Genomic DNA, 18949 nt, shown 5'->3' with positions numbered 1-18949 from the left:
TCTAACTGATTTTTCCTTATTATGCTTGACATGATTCGTTGGAAAATTGCCGGTGATGATTTTAACCCGAATGGTAAACAACACCATTGCCAGTGCCCATGATGGGTTACGAATGCTGTTTTGTACCTGTCTTTCATACGTAACGGAATCGACCAAAACGCCGAGTTCACGTCTAGCTTTGTGAAATATTTACAGTTTCTTGCTCGTAACGTTAAGTCCTCGATTCTCGGAAAAGGTTGACTTTCTGGGACCACTATTTTGTTCAGCTCTCTGTAGTCGATACATAAGCGAGATTTTCTTGCTTCTTCCTTCTTATATACTAATGTAACTGGTGCGGCGTATGGGCTACATGATTCCTCTATCAATCCCGTCTTCAATAATTGTTTAATTTGGCTTTCTATTTCAATTTTATCTTGAATTGAGCATTTATATGGTTTTTTTGCTATATATTTATTTTCCGTTAGTTTTATCGTTGCTTCGTAGTTTTTTATTGTCCCAATATCGAATTTCTCTTTTGCGAAAATTTTTTTGTGCTTCGTCATTAGATTTTCCAAACTATTATGCTCCGAGTTGATGCTATTTATTACATTTTTGTTCGCTCTGGAATCTTCTTTTTTCTTTTGTTTTTCTTCTCCATCATTTTTTTGCCATATTCTCAGGTTTTCATCTTGACAAAGTTTGAAATCTTTTATACAATCTAAACCTAGCAGTACATCATCTCTGAATGAATTGCTTTTAATTATAAAAAATGTAAATTGTTTCGTAATGTTAAATATCGTTACTGGCAGGGTAATCACACCTTCTGCTTTTGACATGCCTGAAATCGTCTCTATATTTCTATCCCCGCTTATATTTTTATTCAAATTCTGTTTTTTCCAAAACTTATGGTTCATCAGAGATATATTTGCTCCCGAATCATACAGACCGATGGTTGGTTCATTATTTATCAGAATTTTTAGTTTTATAAGTGGGGTCACTATTCGTTTTTTGCTTCTTTCGTACAAGCAATCGCATCCTGAATTTCTATATTGTTTGCTACTTTAATTTTTCCGTTTTTATTTATTTTTTGGTGTGTTATTTTCGTGCGGCACAATTGCTCTGGATGAAATCTATTTGGGAAACCTACACTTTCGCAGTACGAGCATGGATTGTGTTTGTTTTGAGTCTTATGATTATCTTCGTTTCTCTCACTCGAGTTGTTATTATATTTACTTTTCATAGGGTCTATTTGCCTAAGTGTCGACATTAAATCCTCCATGTTCGTTAAATTTTTTTTATTTAACCGTGTTCTAATAAAGTTAGGTAACGTTATCACTATCAGGTTTATTTGAGAACTGATAGTTAAATTCGGATCCACGTCTAGTAACATGTTTCTTTTTTTTAATGCAAATTCCAAAAATGAACCGTTTAAATATTTAAATGTGTAAGCGTACGCGATTTCGGACCATGACTTTTGTCCGAACGTGTCTACGAATGAATGATTCCAGAGTTCCCAGGCGTGTGACAATGAGTTTGTTTTTAGGAATATTGCAAACCATTCCAAAGTTGGACCCTCTAAGAATAGCCTCAAAACTTCTGGCAATCTGTTTTCCTTTATATCGAGCCTTTTGCATTCTGTCTCAAACATATCTATCCATGAATCAGCATTGAAATTCTTCCCATTAAATTTTTCTAATATCATGTTTTTCGCAACTGAATGGATTGGTTTTTCAGTAGTAGGATTTTGCGCTGCGGTCGGTGAGTTATCCTGGGATTCTTCTAGATAATAACCGTTGAAAACAACATTACCTTCGTCGTCTAAATAAGTTTCTTTCAGTCTACCTTCTACCAGGGTTATGACCACTTTTCGGAACTTGTTGCGTGTCCTCAAACTTTTGACGACTCCTTTTGTCACTGCGTTTTCAAAAAGTTGTGGGTGTTGTTCACTCGTTTGCAGCTCTCGAGGAAATTGAAAAATTTCTGGTTGGCCCACCAATTGGATCGTCTTGACTTTAACTACAGTCGTTTTGGTATCTGCCGCCTCAGATGCGAAGTGGAATATCGCCTTTATATCACCCATTGTGTTGATTTGTAGGTTTCGAAATCAGAGACTTGGTAATTTCGAGGAAAGGTGGAGAAATTACGACACGTGAAGTTGCAGTAAAATAACTGTAATTAAAACACACAAAATATAAGTTGACGTTTACAATTAAATAATATTACATTAACTTTAGTACCGCACCTGAATCAACACAATTGTCGGTATCTCGTAGTGATTCTATATTTCTAAGTTTTCTGTACAGGACTATGCCGTATGCCCGCTAGCGAGCGACTCTCTTGCTCCCACTGTGTCCTCCACTCGACGTCTCCTTCAGTCGTGTACATAACAGTTCTGTCATGTACTCGACTGGGAGATTAAGTTTGATAAGGTCAAACTTACATATATATATATACATATTATGATGTTTAATTTACTTTTAGAAAAAAAGAAATTTGAAAAAAAAAAAATTTTTCACAATAATCAAATTCATTAAAATAAATATAATTATTCAAAATATCCTACGTATTTTTTAATTATTTGCTCACATAATCATTGAAATATAAATATTAAAAGTTAGGAAAAATAATTTATTCAAATCAATTATTTCCTTATTTTATTAAATTATCTAACTTGATCACCTCCATTTATATTCAATTATATTAATGTATAATATACATATATATACATATATACATATATAATAATATACATATATCTATATATTTTATGATTTTGAATTTACTTTCGAAAAAAAAGAAATTTTTGAAAAAAAAAAATTTTTTTTACAATAATTAAATTCATTAAAAATGAATACGGTTATTGAAAAGATCCAGTATATTTTTCAATTATTTGCTCACACATTGATCGAAATAAAAATATTATACATTAAGAAAAATAATTTATTTGATCAATTATTTCCTCTCTTTATTAAATTATTTGACATAATTACCTCCATCTAGATTCAATTATATTAATGTATAATATATATAAATAAATGTATTTATATTCACATATATCAATGTATAATATCCAAATATATACATATATATATATTATGATTTTTCATTTACTTTTAAAAAAAGAGAAATTTGAAAAAAAAAAAATTTTTTTACCATTATTAAAATCAATGAAATAAATATAATTATTCAAGAAATCCTACGTATTTTTCAATTATTTGCTCACATATTAATTAGGATATAAATATTATCCGTTAGGAAAAATAATTCATTCACATCAATTATTTCCTTATTTTATTAAATTATTCAACTCAATTACCTCCATTCATATTCAATTATATCAATGTATAATATACATATATATACATATATACATATATACACATATATATATTTCATAATTTTAAATTCACTTTTAAAAAAAGAGAAATTTGAAAAAAAAAAATTTTTTTACCATCATTAAAATCATTGAAATAAATATAATTATTCAAAAAATCCTACGTATTTTTTAATGATCTGCTCACATATTAATTAAGATATAAATATTATCCGTTAGGAAAAATAATTCATTTATATCAATTATTTCCTTATTCTATTAAATCATTTAACTTGATCACCTCCATTTATATTCAATTATATTAATGTATAATATACATATATATACATATATGTATACATATATAACATGTATAAATGTATATATATGTATATCGTACATTGATACAATTGAATATAAATTGAGGTAATTAAGTTAAATATTTGAACAAAATAAGGAAATAATTGATTTGAATAAATTATTTTTCCCAACGGATAATATTTATATCTTAGTTAATATGTGAGCAAATAATCAAAAAATACGTAGGATTTTTTGAATAATCATATTTATTTTTAATGAATTTAATGATGGTAAAAAATTTTTTTTTTTCTCAAATTTCTCTTTTTCTAAAAATGAATGAAAAATCATAATATATATATATGTATGTTTTTGAATATCAACCATTAATATAATTGAATATAGATGGAGGTAATTATGTCAAATAATTTGATAAGAAAAGGAAATAATTGATTAAATAAATAATTTTTTTTAATGTATAATATTTTCATTTCAATGAATTTGTGAGCAAATAATTAAAAAATATACAGGATCTTTTCAATAACCATATTTATTTTTAATGAATTTAATTACCGTAAAAAAAATTTTTCTTTTAAAAATTTCTTTTTTTTTGAAAGTAAATTCAAAATTATAAAATATATATATAAGTATATTATTATACATGTATATATGTATATATATATATACATATCATACATTAATATAATTGAATATAAATGTCGGTAATTGAGTTAAATAATTCAATAGAATAAGGAAATAATCGATTTGAATAAATTATTTTTCTTAACGGATGATATTTAGATTCTAATTAATATGTGAGCAAATAATTAAAAAATACATAGAATTTTTTAGACAATTATATTTATTTTTAATGAATTTAATTATTGTGAAAAAATTTTTTTTTCAAAAATTTCTTTTTTTTTAAAAGTAAATTTAAAATTATGAAATATATATATATGTTTATTATTATATATGCATATATGTATATATATGTATATTATACATTAATATAATTGAATATGAATGTAGGTCATTAAGTTAAATAATTCAATAAAATAAACAAATAATTGATTTAAATGAATTATTTTTCTTAACGGATAATATTCATATTTTAATTAATATGTGAGCAAATAATTGAGAAATACATAGGATTACTTGAATATTTATATTTATTTTCAATGAATTTAATTATAGTAAAAATTTTTTTTTTTTTCAAATTTCTCTTATTTCAAAAGTAAATTGAAAATCATAATATATATATATATGTATATATTCGAATATTATACATTATTATAATTAAATATGAATACATTTATTTATATATATATTATACATTGATATAATTGAATATAAATGGAGGTAATTAGGTTAAATAATTTGATAGAATAAGGAAATAATTGATTTAAATGAATTATTTTTCTTAACTGATGATATTTATGTTTTAATGATTATGTGAGCGAATGATTAAAAAATACGTAGGATTTTTTGGATAATTATATTTATTTTGAATGAAGTTAATCATCGTAAAAAAATTTTTTTTTTAAATTTCTCTTTTCCTACAAGTAAATTAGTAATCATAATATATATATATATATATATATATATATATATATATATATATATATATATATATATATATATATATAATCGTTTTTTATACATCAATATAATTAAATTTGAATACATTCATTTGTATATACATTATACATTAATATAATTAAATATAAATTGGGGTAATTATGTCAAATAATTTGATAAAAAAAGGAAATAATTGATTGAATAAATTATTTTTCGTAATGAATAAAATTTTTATTCCAATCAATATGTGAGCAAATAATTAAAAAATATACAGGATCTTTTCAATAACTATATTCATTTTTAATGAATTTAATTATTGTGAAAAAAATTTTTTTTCCAAAAATTTCTCTTTTTTCAAAAGTGAATTCAAATTTTTAATATATATATATACATATGTATATTATTTTATATGTATATATGTATATATATGTATATTATACATCAATATAATTGAATATAAATGGAGGTGATTAAGTTAAGTAATTCAATAAAATAAGCAAATGATTGATTCAAATAAATAATTTTTCCTGACGGATAATATTTATATCCTAATTAATGTGTGAGCAAATAATAAAAAAATACGTGGGATTTTTTGGATAATTATGTTCATTTTTAATGAATTTAATAATTGTAAAAAAAATTTTTTTTTCAAAAATTTCTCCTTTTTTGAAAGTAAATTCAAAATTATGAGATATATATATATATGTATATTATTATATATGTATATATGTATATATATGTATATTATCCATTAATATAATTAAATATGAATGTAGGTAATTAAGTTAAATAATTCAATAAAATAAGCATATTGAATTAAATAAATTATTTTTAGTAACGGATAATATTTATATTTTAATTAATATGTGAGCAAATAATTGAAAAATACGTAGGATTTTTTTAATAATTATATTTAATTTCAATGAATTGAATGATTTTAAAAAAAAATTTTTTATGTCAAATTTCTATTTTTTTTAAAGTAAATTAAAAATCATAATATATATATATGTATATATTTGAATATTATACAATAATATGAATAAATATGAATACATTCATTCATATATATATTATACATTGATATAATTGAATATAAATGGAGGTAATTAAGTTAAATAATTCAATAGAATAAGGAAATAATTGATTTAGATGAATTATTTTTCTTAGCAAATGATATTGATATTTCAATTAATACGCGAGCAAATAATTGAAAAACACATAGGATTTTTTGAACAGTTATATTTTTTTTCAATGAATTTAATCACTGTAAAAAAATTTTTTTTCTTACAAATTTCTGTTTTTCTAAAAGTAAATTAAAAATCATGATGTATATATCTGTATATATCTGAATTTTATACATTAATATAATTAAATATAGACACATTTATTCATATATATATTATACATTAATATAATTGAATATAAATGGAGATAATCAAATCAAATAATTTAATAAAAAAAGGAAGTAGTTGATTAAAATAAATTGTTTTTTCCTAATCAATAATATTTATGTTTCAAATAATATGTAAGTAAATAATTGAAAAACATACGGGGTCTTTTCAATAATTATATTTATTTTTGATGAATTTAATTATCGTAGAAAAATTTTTTCTTTCAAAAATTTCTTTCTTCTTTAGAAGTAAATTCAAAATTATAATCTATATATATATATGTTCAACACTATATATGTATAAATGTATATATATGTATATCGTACATTGATACAATTGAATATAAATGGAGGTAATTAAGTTAAATATTTGAACAAAATAAGGAAATAATTGATTTGAATAAATTATTTTTCCCAACGGATAATATTTATATCTTAGTTAATATGTGAGCAAATAATCAAAAAATACGTAGGATTTTTTGAATAATCATATTTATTTTTAATGAATTTAATGATGGTAGAAAAATTTTTTTTTTCTAAAATTTCTCTTTTTTTAAAAATGAATGAAAAATAATAGTATATATATATGTATGTTTTTGAATATCAACCATTAATATAATTGAATATAGATGGAGGTAATTATGTCAAATAATTTGATAAGAAAAGGAAATAATTGATTAAATAAATAATTTTTTTTAATGTAAAATATTTTCATTTCAATGAATTTGTGAGCAAATAATTAAAAAATATACAGGATCTTTTCAGTAACCATATTTATTTTTAATGAATTTAATTACCGTAAAAAAAATTTTTCTTTGAAAAATTTCTTTTTTTTTGAAAGTAAATTCAAAATTATAAAATATATATATAAGTATATTATTATATATGTATATATGTATATATACAGGGTGTCCCTAAATTGCCTCCCACGGACTAGCCAGCATGATACCTCGTTAAAATCCAACCGAGAATTTCTTTTCCGGAAGCTCGTCCGACGCATAGTTTTTGAATTATAAGTGATAGCGCTAGGCCAATCAGAGTGCACCATTTCATCTAGATTTGCCGCCGGGGAAATTGCTGTTTTGTTCGGCTGGGTGAATTATTATTATTCGTTTACGAATTGAATATCGGCACCTCCCCTCTCTCCCTGTTGTACCCCTTCTCGGGCGCTGACCTCGGTATTGTTGCCGCGGACACGCTGCCGGCCGCACATTCATGGGCGCACACTTGTGTAAGTAAACAGAAGCGCATCCTCAAGCATAAGGGGTACAGCAGCGAGAGAGGGGAGGTGCCGATATTTAATTCGTAAACGAATAATAATAATTTACCGAGTCGAACAAAACAGCAATTTCCGTGGCGGCAAATCTAGATGAAATGGTGCACTCTGATTGGCCTAGCGCTATCGCTTATAATTCAAAAACTATGCGTCGGACGAGCTTCAGAAAAAGAAATTCTCGGTTGGATTTTAACGAGGTATCATGCTGGCTAGTCCGTGGGAGGCAATTTAGGGACACCCTGTATATACATATCATACATTAATATAATTGAATATAAATGTAGGTAATTGGGTTAAATAATTCAATAGAATAAGGAAATAATTGATTTAAATAAATTATTCTTCTTAACGGATAATATATATATTCTAATTAATATGTGAGCAAATAATTAAAAAATACATAGAATTCTTCGGACAATTATATTTATTTTCAATGAATTTAATTACAGTAAAAAAATTTTTTTTTTCCCAAATTTCCCTTTTTTCGAAAGTAAATTAAAAATCATAATATATATATATATATGCATACAGTTGAATTTTATACAATAATGTAATTAAATAAAATTACATTCATTTATATATGTATTATACAATAATATAATTGAATATAAATACATTTATTTATATATATATTATACATCAATATAATTGAATATGAATGGAGATAATCAAGTCAAATAATTTAATAAAATAAGGAAATAGTCGATTGAAATAAATTGTATTTCCTAATAGATCATATTTTTATTCCAATTAATATGTGAGTAAATAATTGAAAAACATGCAGGATCTTTTCAATAATTATATTAATCTTCAATGAATTGAATTATCGAAATTTTTTTTTTAAAAATTTCTTTTTTTTTTAGGAGTCAATTCAAAATTATAATATACATTTATACATATATATATGTATATATGTATGTATATGTATATTATACATTAATATAATTGAATATAAATGGAGGTGATTATGTTAAATAATTTAAGAAAATAAGAAAATAATTGATTTCAATAAATTATTTTTCGTAACGAATAATATTTATATTTTAATTAATATGTGAGCAAATAATTAAAAAATACGTAGGATTTTTTCATCAATTATATTCATTTTTAATGAATTCAATAACTGTAAAAAAATTTTTTTTCTTTCAAATTTCTCTATTTCTAAAAGTAAATTAAAAATCATAATATATATATGTATATATATCTGAATTTCATACATTAAGGAGGTTTGGGACGTACAGTCCGTTTACTTCATTCTATCTCTCAATACATATACATAGCTATACCACATTACGTGATTAGAGAAGGATTAATTTTGCTCGAGACTGTATTTTCACAAAACGTAGCAAGCTTTAACTCGTGATTTAATTACATTTAGCTTACCAAAATAATATTTTATGAATTAACTGACTATATTATTATAAAATAATTGATAATTTATTTTTAATTTAAATGAAATAATAAGTTTTTTAATTTTAAATATTTTTTAAAAAGTTTGGCGTCGCAGCAAATTTTACCGCGGTTGCGCATGCGTCGACTGTTCTATTCGTGTTGGTGATGTGTCTGTGTGTATGGTAACATGTAATGCTATTCAGACAGTGATATTTACACAAATAAAATTTTTGAAGAATAAATAAAAAATGAGTGACGGAGAAAAGCGTTATTATTGGAAAGGAAAGCAAGTGAACGAAAAAATTTACAACCTACGTATTTCTCAACGCAAGAACGGACAGAAAAGAAAGAAAACATGCGATCTAACCTCTCAGTTGTCTGACATTGTACCAGGAAGGAGAATAATAGAAGTTTGTCATTTCCTAAAACAACTTAAATGCGTACATTGCAAGGCATTGCTGGATTTGGAAGAAAATCTTAAAAGAGAAGAACGACGTGGCTTGGGTTCGACTTGGCATGTATTGTGTACAGCTTGCAATATTTTAAACAAAGTTACTACTGACAAGCAACATCCAGATGCAACGACTAAAAGGCAATGTTTCGATATAAATTCCAAGATTGCAATAGGTTTGTAAATTTTATATAATTGAATGAATAAAATTAAAGAGTATTTAATATATAAAGAGTATTTATGTATAATATTTTTTCAGGCGCACTTCACTTTGGGATTGGAGCAACTCATCTCAATAAAATGTTCGCCTCTGCTAATATACCTTCAATTGATTCCAAAACTTTCAAGACACATGAAAATGAAATGGGAACAGCTGTTGAAGAAGTGGCTAAAGAAAGTTGTCATAAATGGGCTGAAGTTGAACGTAAAATGACGATTGAAAATTCAGATAAGATTCAACAGTCATTGTAAGCATTGTCAGTTTAGATGTTTTTATGTTGTAAAAAATTGGTACTCGATTGTACAGTCAATACTTAGATGATCGAGGATTTTAAAGTATTGTCATGTTGCAAAATTGTACAGTGAGAATTGTTAGATTTTAAAATTGTAAATAAGGATTTAAATCGAAGTTATGAATTCAAAACCGTCATAATTTGTAAATATTATACTCAAAATTAATGAACAGGAAGTAAAACATTCTTTTTTACTTGGTGTTAATGAAATTAATTTAATTAAATCGATCATTAAAATATTTTTATAATAATTTTACACTTTTAACATAATTTTTTTGTATTCTAAATTTTTACAACGACTGAATAAAAGAATCAATTACCTCCAACAAATTTTTTATCTATTAATATTTATCTAATTCAACTTTTTCCCGTTTCCATCCCGTAACTTTTCTTTTCTTTCTACTGTTATTGTAGACCAGAAAGTGCACCGTCTAATTTTATATTACCAGAGTGGAATACAGGATTCTCAGAGACTGCGATAAGACCAGCTGATACATCCACAAATTTTGAGACAACGATGGCGATAATTGAGCCTGAGATGATTAATCAAAATATAAGAAGTGATCATTCTGAGTCAAGTCATTTCTCAAATTCCAAAGAAACTTACAATGGTACTGTACGTGTTGCTGCGTCGTATGATATGGGTTACAGTACAAAAAGAAGTGGAAGAACATACGATAGTATGAATGGATATGCAGCATTCTTGGGTAGAGAAACTGGTAAAGCCATAGATTATTTAACAACAAATCGTGGTTGTAGAATGTGTGCCCTAGGTCATCCCAAATCAGACCACGATTGTAGGCTAAACTTCGTTGGAAGTGCAAAAGCTATGGAACCTTTTGCTGCTGCAAGTATGACTTCCAGTAGTAAAATTTTTAAAGAGCATAATATTGAAGTTGGAATTTTAATTGGAGATGACGACAGCTCAACAATTGCTGCTGTCCGTGCTGCAAGCTAATCACAAGTGATTAAGTTCTCGGACAAAAATCACACTAGTCGCGGTGTTTCAAACACACTTTATAAATATGCCAAAGCTCACAAAGAATTGAAAAGTGACGCAATATCATATCTGCATCGGTGTTTCACATATGCAATTTCTCAAAATGCAGGAAATACCAAAGAAGTAGCTGATGCTTTAAGAAATATTCCTGACCATGCCTTTAACAACCATGATAATTGTGGCCATTGGTGTAGATATGTGAAGAATCCTTTAACTTATGACCATAAAGTTATTAAAGGAGGTTTCCAGAGCCCTGATTTATATAAAGATTTAAAACATATATTCGGGAAATTAGCAGATAACGCGGATCGGTTTGCTGCTGGTGCATCTAGCCAAGCAAACGAAAGTCTGAATGCTACTATGACAAGCCATTACCCTAAGTCTCGATGCTACTCTCAGACGGCTTCTGGAGATTTTCGGTTTGCCTGCGCTATTGGTGAGAAAAATCTCGGAGAAAGATACCTTCAAGAAGCTGCAACGCAAATACTTTTATCTCCTGGCTTTCACACAACTAAATACGTGGACAGGAAAGAAAAAGAAGCAAAAAGACGATATTTAAGAACAAAACGTCCAGAGTTTAAAAAAAGGCGTTTGTTTTTAAAAGAACAGCGTACTAATCTGCGCAAGAAGAAAGAAGATATGGAAGGTATCCAGTATGAATCTAATATGGGATTACTTTCAACAAATGTTGCCCACGACTCTATTCTCATTACAGAGGGTATAAATGAAGAGATCAATGAAGCTGATGATAATGGAACACAAGTTTCAGAACCTATTGCAGTATTTTTTGATTTGGAAACATCAAGCTTTTCAAAACAATCTGATATTCTTCAAATTGCGGCTCAATACAATAAATCCAAATTTTCAGTTTATGTCAACCCTACTCAAAAAATTGCTGCACAAGCATCTGAGGCAAATGGTTTAACAAATGTTAGAGGTGAATTGATGCTCAATGGTACTAGAGTACCATCAATTCCACTGAGATTAGCTTTGGATGCTTTTCGTAACTTTCTGACGAAACTGAAGCATCCGGTGGTTTTAGTTGCTCACAACTGCAAATTTGATGCTCCTATTCTTATTAATTCTGTTAAAAAAATGACTATGACGGATGACTTTGGGTCTGTGGTTGTAGGTTTTGCAGATACACTGCCTCTTATTAAATCAGTAACAAATTGTAAAGGAAAAGGAGAGTGTACTCTAACAGGTCTGGCTTCATGGCTACAAATTTCTGCGGATGGTGCGCATAATGCTGTATACGATGTTTTAATGCTGGTGCAAATTATTGAGAATCTTCAAATCACAACAAAGCAATTAATGGATCGCAGTATAACTTGGAGTGATACAATTGCGAGTATTCGTAATGCCGAAAAATCAGCTACACTGTTAAAAACACTCGACAAATTAGGAACTTGCATATCTACTGGCATGAAAAAAAAAATTGCTGATGCTGATATTACCTATGAAGATTTAATCAACACTTTTCGTGATGATGGGGATGCAGGAATAAAAAAATTATTAGGAAAAGATGAAAATGACAAAGTTCGTGTTACTAAAACTAAAACAATTATTGAAAATTTGTTAAATCATTTAAGAACCAAAGGTTTATAAAATGTTTAAGATTTTGCAATATTGAGGATATTAGCATTAAATTATTCATTATTTAATTATGTTATGTTTTATAATAAATAATAAAAATTTTATGAAACTTTCCTTGATCTATGTGACCGATTTCCTTTAACCTATTACATTGAAATTTTGAATTTCCCGCGTGACCCACCATTTGCGACGTTGCCGTCAACATAACCACATTTGCTATGGCTGATTATTTTTTTGAAATTTCGATTTTTTAAACTTAATTATTTTTATAACCAAGCACCCTCAACTTAATTTTATTTTTTCAATAATTTTTGCAATTTATTTTTTTCACACCTTGAGTTTTTTAAACCTTTCTCATTATTTTTTCATAATGAAATTTATTAAAACAAGAGTTGGTGTGAGGCCTGGTATGGCATAACAATGTTAAACGACCTGTTTTTAATCTCGTTTTATAAATAAACTATGCACCCTAGATCACTGAAATTTTAACACAACACGTATTACATGTATTTTTATCGATCTTGAAAATTTTAAATTGATCTCATTATTTCGACTTAACTCCCAAACCTCCTTAATATAATTAAATATAGATACATTTATTTATATATGTATTATACATTAATATAATTGAATATGAATGGAGATAATCAAGTCAAATAATTTAATAAAAAAAGGAAATAGTCGATTGAAATAAATTGTATTTCCTAATAGATCATATTTTTATTTCAATAAATATGTGAGTAAATAATTGAAAAACATACAGGATCTTTTCAATAATCATATTTATTTTCAATGAATTTAATTATCGAAAAAAAATTTTTTTTTTTTAAATTTCTTTTTTTTTTAGGAGTAAATTCAGAATTATAATATATATATATATATATGTATATATTAGGGTGGGCCAAAAAAAATGAGTATTTTTTTTTTACTTTATACTCTGAAAATCGGTTGCTAGATACCTCTAAAGAATTCTCACTAAATATGAGCTCTTAATTTTGATAACAAGGTCCTCCGCTTTACAATTTTGCATTTTTTCCTGAGTATTAGGAACAAAAATTCATATCTCTTTGACAACTGTTCGTTAAAAAATATCTCTCCTCATACTCTTGTAGGAAATCGAACGCTCTACAAAAAAGGTCTCCATCAATTTTTTCGTAAACCTTACCGTTTAAAAGATATCAAAGCTTAAAGTTTGATTATTTTAAGAGAAATTTCTGTTTTGCTTATGAATTTTTCAACTCGCTTACAAAAAATTTTGATGAATTGCACAACTCATAGTTTTGTAGGAAATTAACTGCTCTACAAAAATGGTGTCTTATGATTTGTCGATTAAGTTAAGCGTTTAAAAGATATTCATCGTCAAACTTCAATGCATACTAATTTTAACAGTTTTTGATGAATAATTCGAAAAATTTCAATTTAATTTATAAGTTTCATGAAAATTTTAGTTTCTGTCATGAAAGTAACTACTGTAAAAGGTTTTTGTTTGAAAATTCATTTAAAATTTATCAATTTTAAAATCCCTGATTAAACAAAATGAATTAAAGGGTCTAAAAATCATTTAAAATGATTCAAATTTCAGAATTTCAAGTACCGCTCCTTATGGGAGTTAAATTATTTCTAATTATGTTGTTTATTCCGGGATATTTTTATACATTCTATGTTTAATAATTCACTAATCTCGATTATATTGTTAATTATCTCTATGGCGTTTATATGGAAGTTTGACGATGAATATCTTTTAAACGCTTAACTTAATCGACAAATCATAAGACACCATTTTTGTAGAGCAGTTAATTTCCTACAGAACTATGAGTTGTGCAATTTATCAAAATTTTTTGTAAGCGAGTTAAAAAATTCATAAGCAAAACAAAAATTTCTCCTAAAATAACCAAATTTTAAGCTTTGATATCTTTTAAACGGTAAGGTTTACGAAAAAATTGTAGGAGACCTTTTTTGTAGAGCGTTCGATTTCCTACAAGAATATGAGAAGAGATATTTTTTAACGAACAGTTGTCAAAGAGATATAAATTTTTGTTTCTAATACTCAGGAAAAAATGCATAATTGTAAAGCGGAGGACCTTGTTATCAAAATTAAGAGCTCATATTTGGTGAGAATTCTTTAGAGGTATCTAGCAAACGATTTTCAGAGTATAAAGTAAAAAAAAAATACTCATTTTTTTGGCCCACCCTAGTATATATGTATATATATGTATATTATACATTAATATGACTGAATGAAAATGGAGGTGATTATGTTAAATAATTTATTAAAATAAGCAAATAATTGATTCAAATCAATTATTTTTCTCAACGGATAATATTTATATTTCAATTAATATGTGAGCAAATAATTAAAAAATACATAGGATTACTTGAATAATTATATTTATTTTCAATGAATTCAATTATCGGAAAAAAAATTTTTTTTTGGAAAAATTTCTTTTTTTTTTAAGAGTAAATTCAAAATTATAATATATATATATATATATATATATATATATATATATGTATATTACACATTCATATAATTTAATATAAATGGAGGTGAATATGTTAAATAATTTAACAAAATAAGGAAATAATTGATTTAAGTAAATTATTTTTCCCAACTGATGATATTTATATTTTAATTAATATGTAAGCAAATAATTAAAGAATACGTAGGATTTTTTGAATAATTATATTCAATTTTATTGAATTTAGTTATTGTAAAAAAATTTTTTTTTTTTTAAATTTCTCTTTTTCTAAAAGTAAATCAAAAATCATAATATATATAAATATATTTGTATATTATACATTAAAATAAATACATTTATTTGTATATATATTATACATTATTATAATTAAATATAAATGGAGGTAATTATGTCAAATAATTTGATAAAAAATGGAAATAATTGCTTAAATAAATTATTTTTCCTAACGGATGATATTTATATCTTAATTAATATGCGAGCAAATAATTAAAAAATACGTAGGATTTTTTGAATAATGATATTTATTTCAATGATATTGATGATGGTAAAAAAATTTATTATTTTTCAAATTTCTCTTTTTTTAAAAATAAATGAAAAATCATACTACATGTATATGTATATAATACATATCTTAATATATATAAATCTCGTGTCACAATGTTTGTCCTCAATGGACTCCTAAACCACTTAACCGATTATAATAAAATACGCACACCATGTGCAGTTCGATCCAACTTGAGAGATAGGATAGTTTATATCTCAAATTATAGTCGCAATTTTAATTTATTGCTGATTATTTGACTGTTTTTATTTGACAGTCACAATTATCTGTTAACGCCGAATGATTCTAACAGATGTCGATACCTTTCGACTGGGTTGAGTAAGTAATCAATAGATGGCGCTGCTATGGTAAATCTACGAACGTGTCATATAAGCTACACTAGCAACCCATCCCGGCTTCGCACGGGCATATAATAATATAATAAAAGAAAATACACAATGTTAACAGTGAGTTTCTAGAAAAATAACATTTATATTATTACTTAATATTATTATATGCCCGTGCGAAGCCGGGAGGGGCTGCTAGTATACATATATATTTGTGTATTATACATTAATATAATTAAATATAAACACATTTATTTGTATGTATATTATACAATAATATGATTGAATATAAATGGAGGTAATTATGTCGAATAATCCGATAAAAAAAGGAAATAATTGATTAAATGAATGATTTTTTTTTATGAATAATATTTTTATTTCAATTATTATGTGAGCAAATAAAATAAGGAAATAATTGATTCAAATAAATTATTTTTCTTGACTGATAATATTTATATTTCAATGATCATGTGAGCAAATGATTAAAAAATACGTAGGATTTTTTGGATAATTATGTTTATTTTTTATGAATTTAATCATTGTAAAAAAATTTTTTTTTTTCAAATTTCTCTCATTTTAAAAGTAAATTGAAAATCATAATATATATATGTATATATTTAAATTCTATACATTAATATAATTGAATATAAATACATTCATTTATATATATATTATACATTAATATAATTGGATATAAATGGAGGTGATTAAGTTAAATAATTAAATAGAATGAGGAAATAATTCATTTGATTGAATTATTTTTCTTAACGGATGATATATATATTTTAATTATTATGTGAGCGAATAATTAAAAAATACATAGTATTTCTTGAACAATTATATTCATTTTTAATGAATTTAATTACTGTGAGAAAATTTTTTTTTTTTCGAATTTGTCTTTCTTTAAAAGTGAATTGAAAATCATAATAATTATCTATGTATATGTTTTAATTTCACACATCAATATAATTGAATTTAAATACATTTATTTGTATATATATTATACATTAATATAATTAAATATAAATGGAGGTAATTATGTCAAATAATTTGATAAAAAAAGGAAATAATTGATCGAATAAATTATTTTTCCTGAAGAATGAAATTTTTATTTCAATCAATATGTGAGCAAATAATTGAAAAATATGCAGGATCTTTTCAATAACCATATTAATATTTAATGAATTTAATTATTGTGAAAAAATTTTTTTTTCAAATTTCTCTTTTTTTAAAAGTAAATGAAAAATCATAATATATATAGATGTATATATTTGAATATTATACATCAATATATCTGAATATAAATACATTTGTTTATATTAATTATAGAATAATATAATTGGATATAGATGGAGACAATTATGCCAAATAAATTCATAAAAAAATGAAATAATTGATCAAATAAATTATTTTTCTTAACTGATGATATTTATATTTTAATCAATATATGAGCAAATAAATCAAAATACGTCGGCTTTCTTGAATAATTATATTTAATTCAATGATTTTAATGATGGTGAAAAATTTTTTTTTTTTCAAATTTCTCTTTTTTTAAAAGTAAATGAAAAATCATAATATACATATATGTACATATTTGAATATTATACATCAATATATTTGAATATAAATACATTTATTCATATATATTATACAATTATATAATTGAATATAGATGGAGGTGATTATGTCAAATAATTGAGAAAAAAAAGGAAATAATTAATTAAATAAATTATTTTTTCAATGTATAATATTTTTATTTCAATTAATGTGTGAGCAAATAATTGAAAAATATACAGGATCTTTTCGAAAACCATATTCATTTTGAATGAATTCAATTATCGAAAAAAAAATTTTTTTCTCAGAAATTTCTTTTTTTTTTAGAAGTAAATTCAAAATTATAATATATATATATATATATATATATATGTATATTATTATATATGTATATATGCATATATATGTATATTATACACTGATATAATTGAATATAAATGGAGGTAATTGTGTTAAATAATTCAATGAAATGAGGAAATAATTGATTTGGATGAATTATTTTTCCTAACGGATAATATTTATATCTTAATTAATATGTGAGCAAATAATTAAAAAATTCGTAGGATTTTTTAAATAATTGTATTTATTTCAATGATTTCTATGATGGTAAAATAATTTTTTTTTTTCAAATTTCTCTTTTTTTAAAAGGAAATAAAAAATCATAATATATATATATATGTATATATTTGAATATTATACATTAATATATCTGAATATAAATACATTTATTTATATATATTATGCATTAATATAATTGGATATAGATGGAGACAATTATGTCAAATAAATGATTAAAAAAATTAAATAATTGATTAAATAAATTATTTTTCTTAACTGTTGATATTTATATTTTAATCAATATATGAGCGAATAATTAAAAAATACGTAGGCTTTCTTGAATAATTGTATTTATTTTTAATGAATTTAATTATAGTAAAAAAAATTTTTTTTTTTTAAATTTCTCTTTTTCTGAAAGTAAATTAAAAATCATATTATATATAAATATATTTGTATATTAAACATTGAAATGAATGAAAATAAATACATTTTTTTGTATATATATCAAACATTATTATAATTAAATATAAATAGAGGTAATTATGTCAAATAATTTGATAAAAAATGGAAATAATTAATTTAAAAAAATTATTTTTCTCAACGGATAATATTTATATTTCAATTAATATGAGAGCAAATAATTAAAAAATATACAGGATCTTTTCAATAACCATATTTATTTTCA

The 18949-nt window shown here is 24.4% G+C and overlaps 2 protein-coding genes across 2 annotated transcripts; both read left to right on the top strand.

The window, feature by feature from the left end:
• Positions 1–9165: 9165 nt before the first annotated feature.
• Positions 9166–10484, top strand: LOC124302005 (uncharacterized). Its single transcript, XM_046757732.1, has 2 exons — positions 9166–9852; positions 9936–10484. Exons 1-2 carry the CDS (start codon positions 9474–9476, stop codon positions 10145–10147), a joined length of 591 nt encoding a protein of 196 aa, XP_046613688.1. The 5' UTR covers positions 9166–9473; the 3' UTR covers positions 10148–10484.
• A 221-nt stretch (positions 10485–10705) lies between these two features.
• Positions 10706–12796, top strand: LOC124302290 (uncharacterized). Its single transcript, XM_046758281.1, has 2 exons — positions 10706–11039; positions 11298–12796. Exons 1-2 carry the CDS (start codon positions 10706–10708, stop codon positions 12794–12796), a joined length of 1833 nt encoding a protein of 610 aa, XP_046614237.1.
• The last annotated feature ends 6153 nt before the right edge of the window (positions 12797–18949 follow it).

Source organism: Neodiprion virginianus, chromosome 4, assembly GCF_021901495.1.
Source record: "Neodiprion virginianus isolate iyNeoVirg1 chromosome 4, iyNeoVirg1.1, whole genome shotgun sequence".
In the NCBI taxonomy this organism is placed as follows: Eukaryota; Metazoa; Arthropoda; class Insecta; order Hymenoptera; family Diprionidae; genus Neodiprion; species Neodiprion virginianus.
Note: the sequence above shows the minus strand (reverse complement) of the source record. Positions and strands in the feature narration are given on the sequence as shown.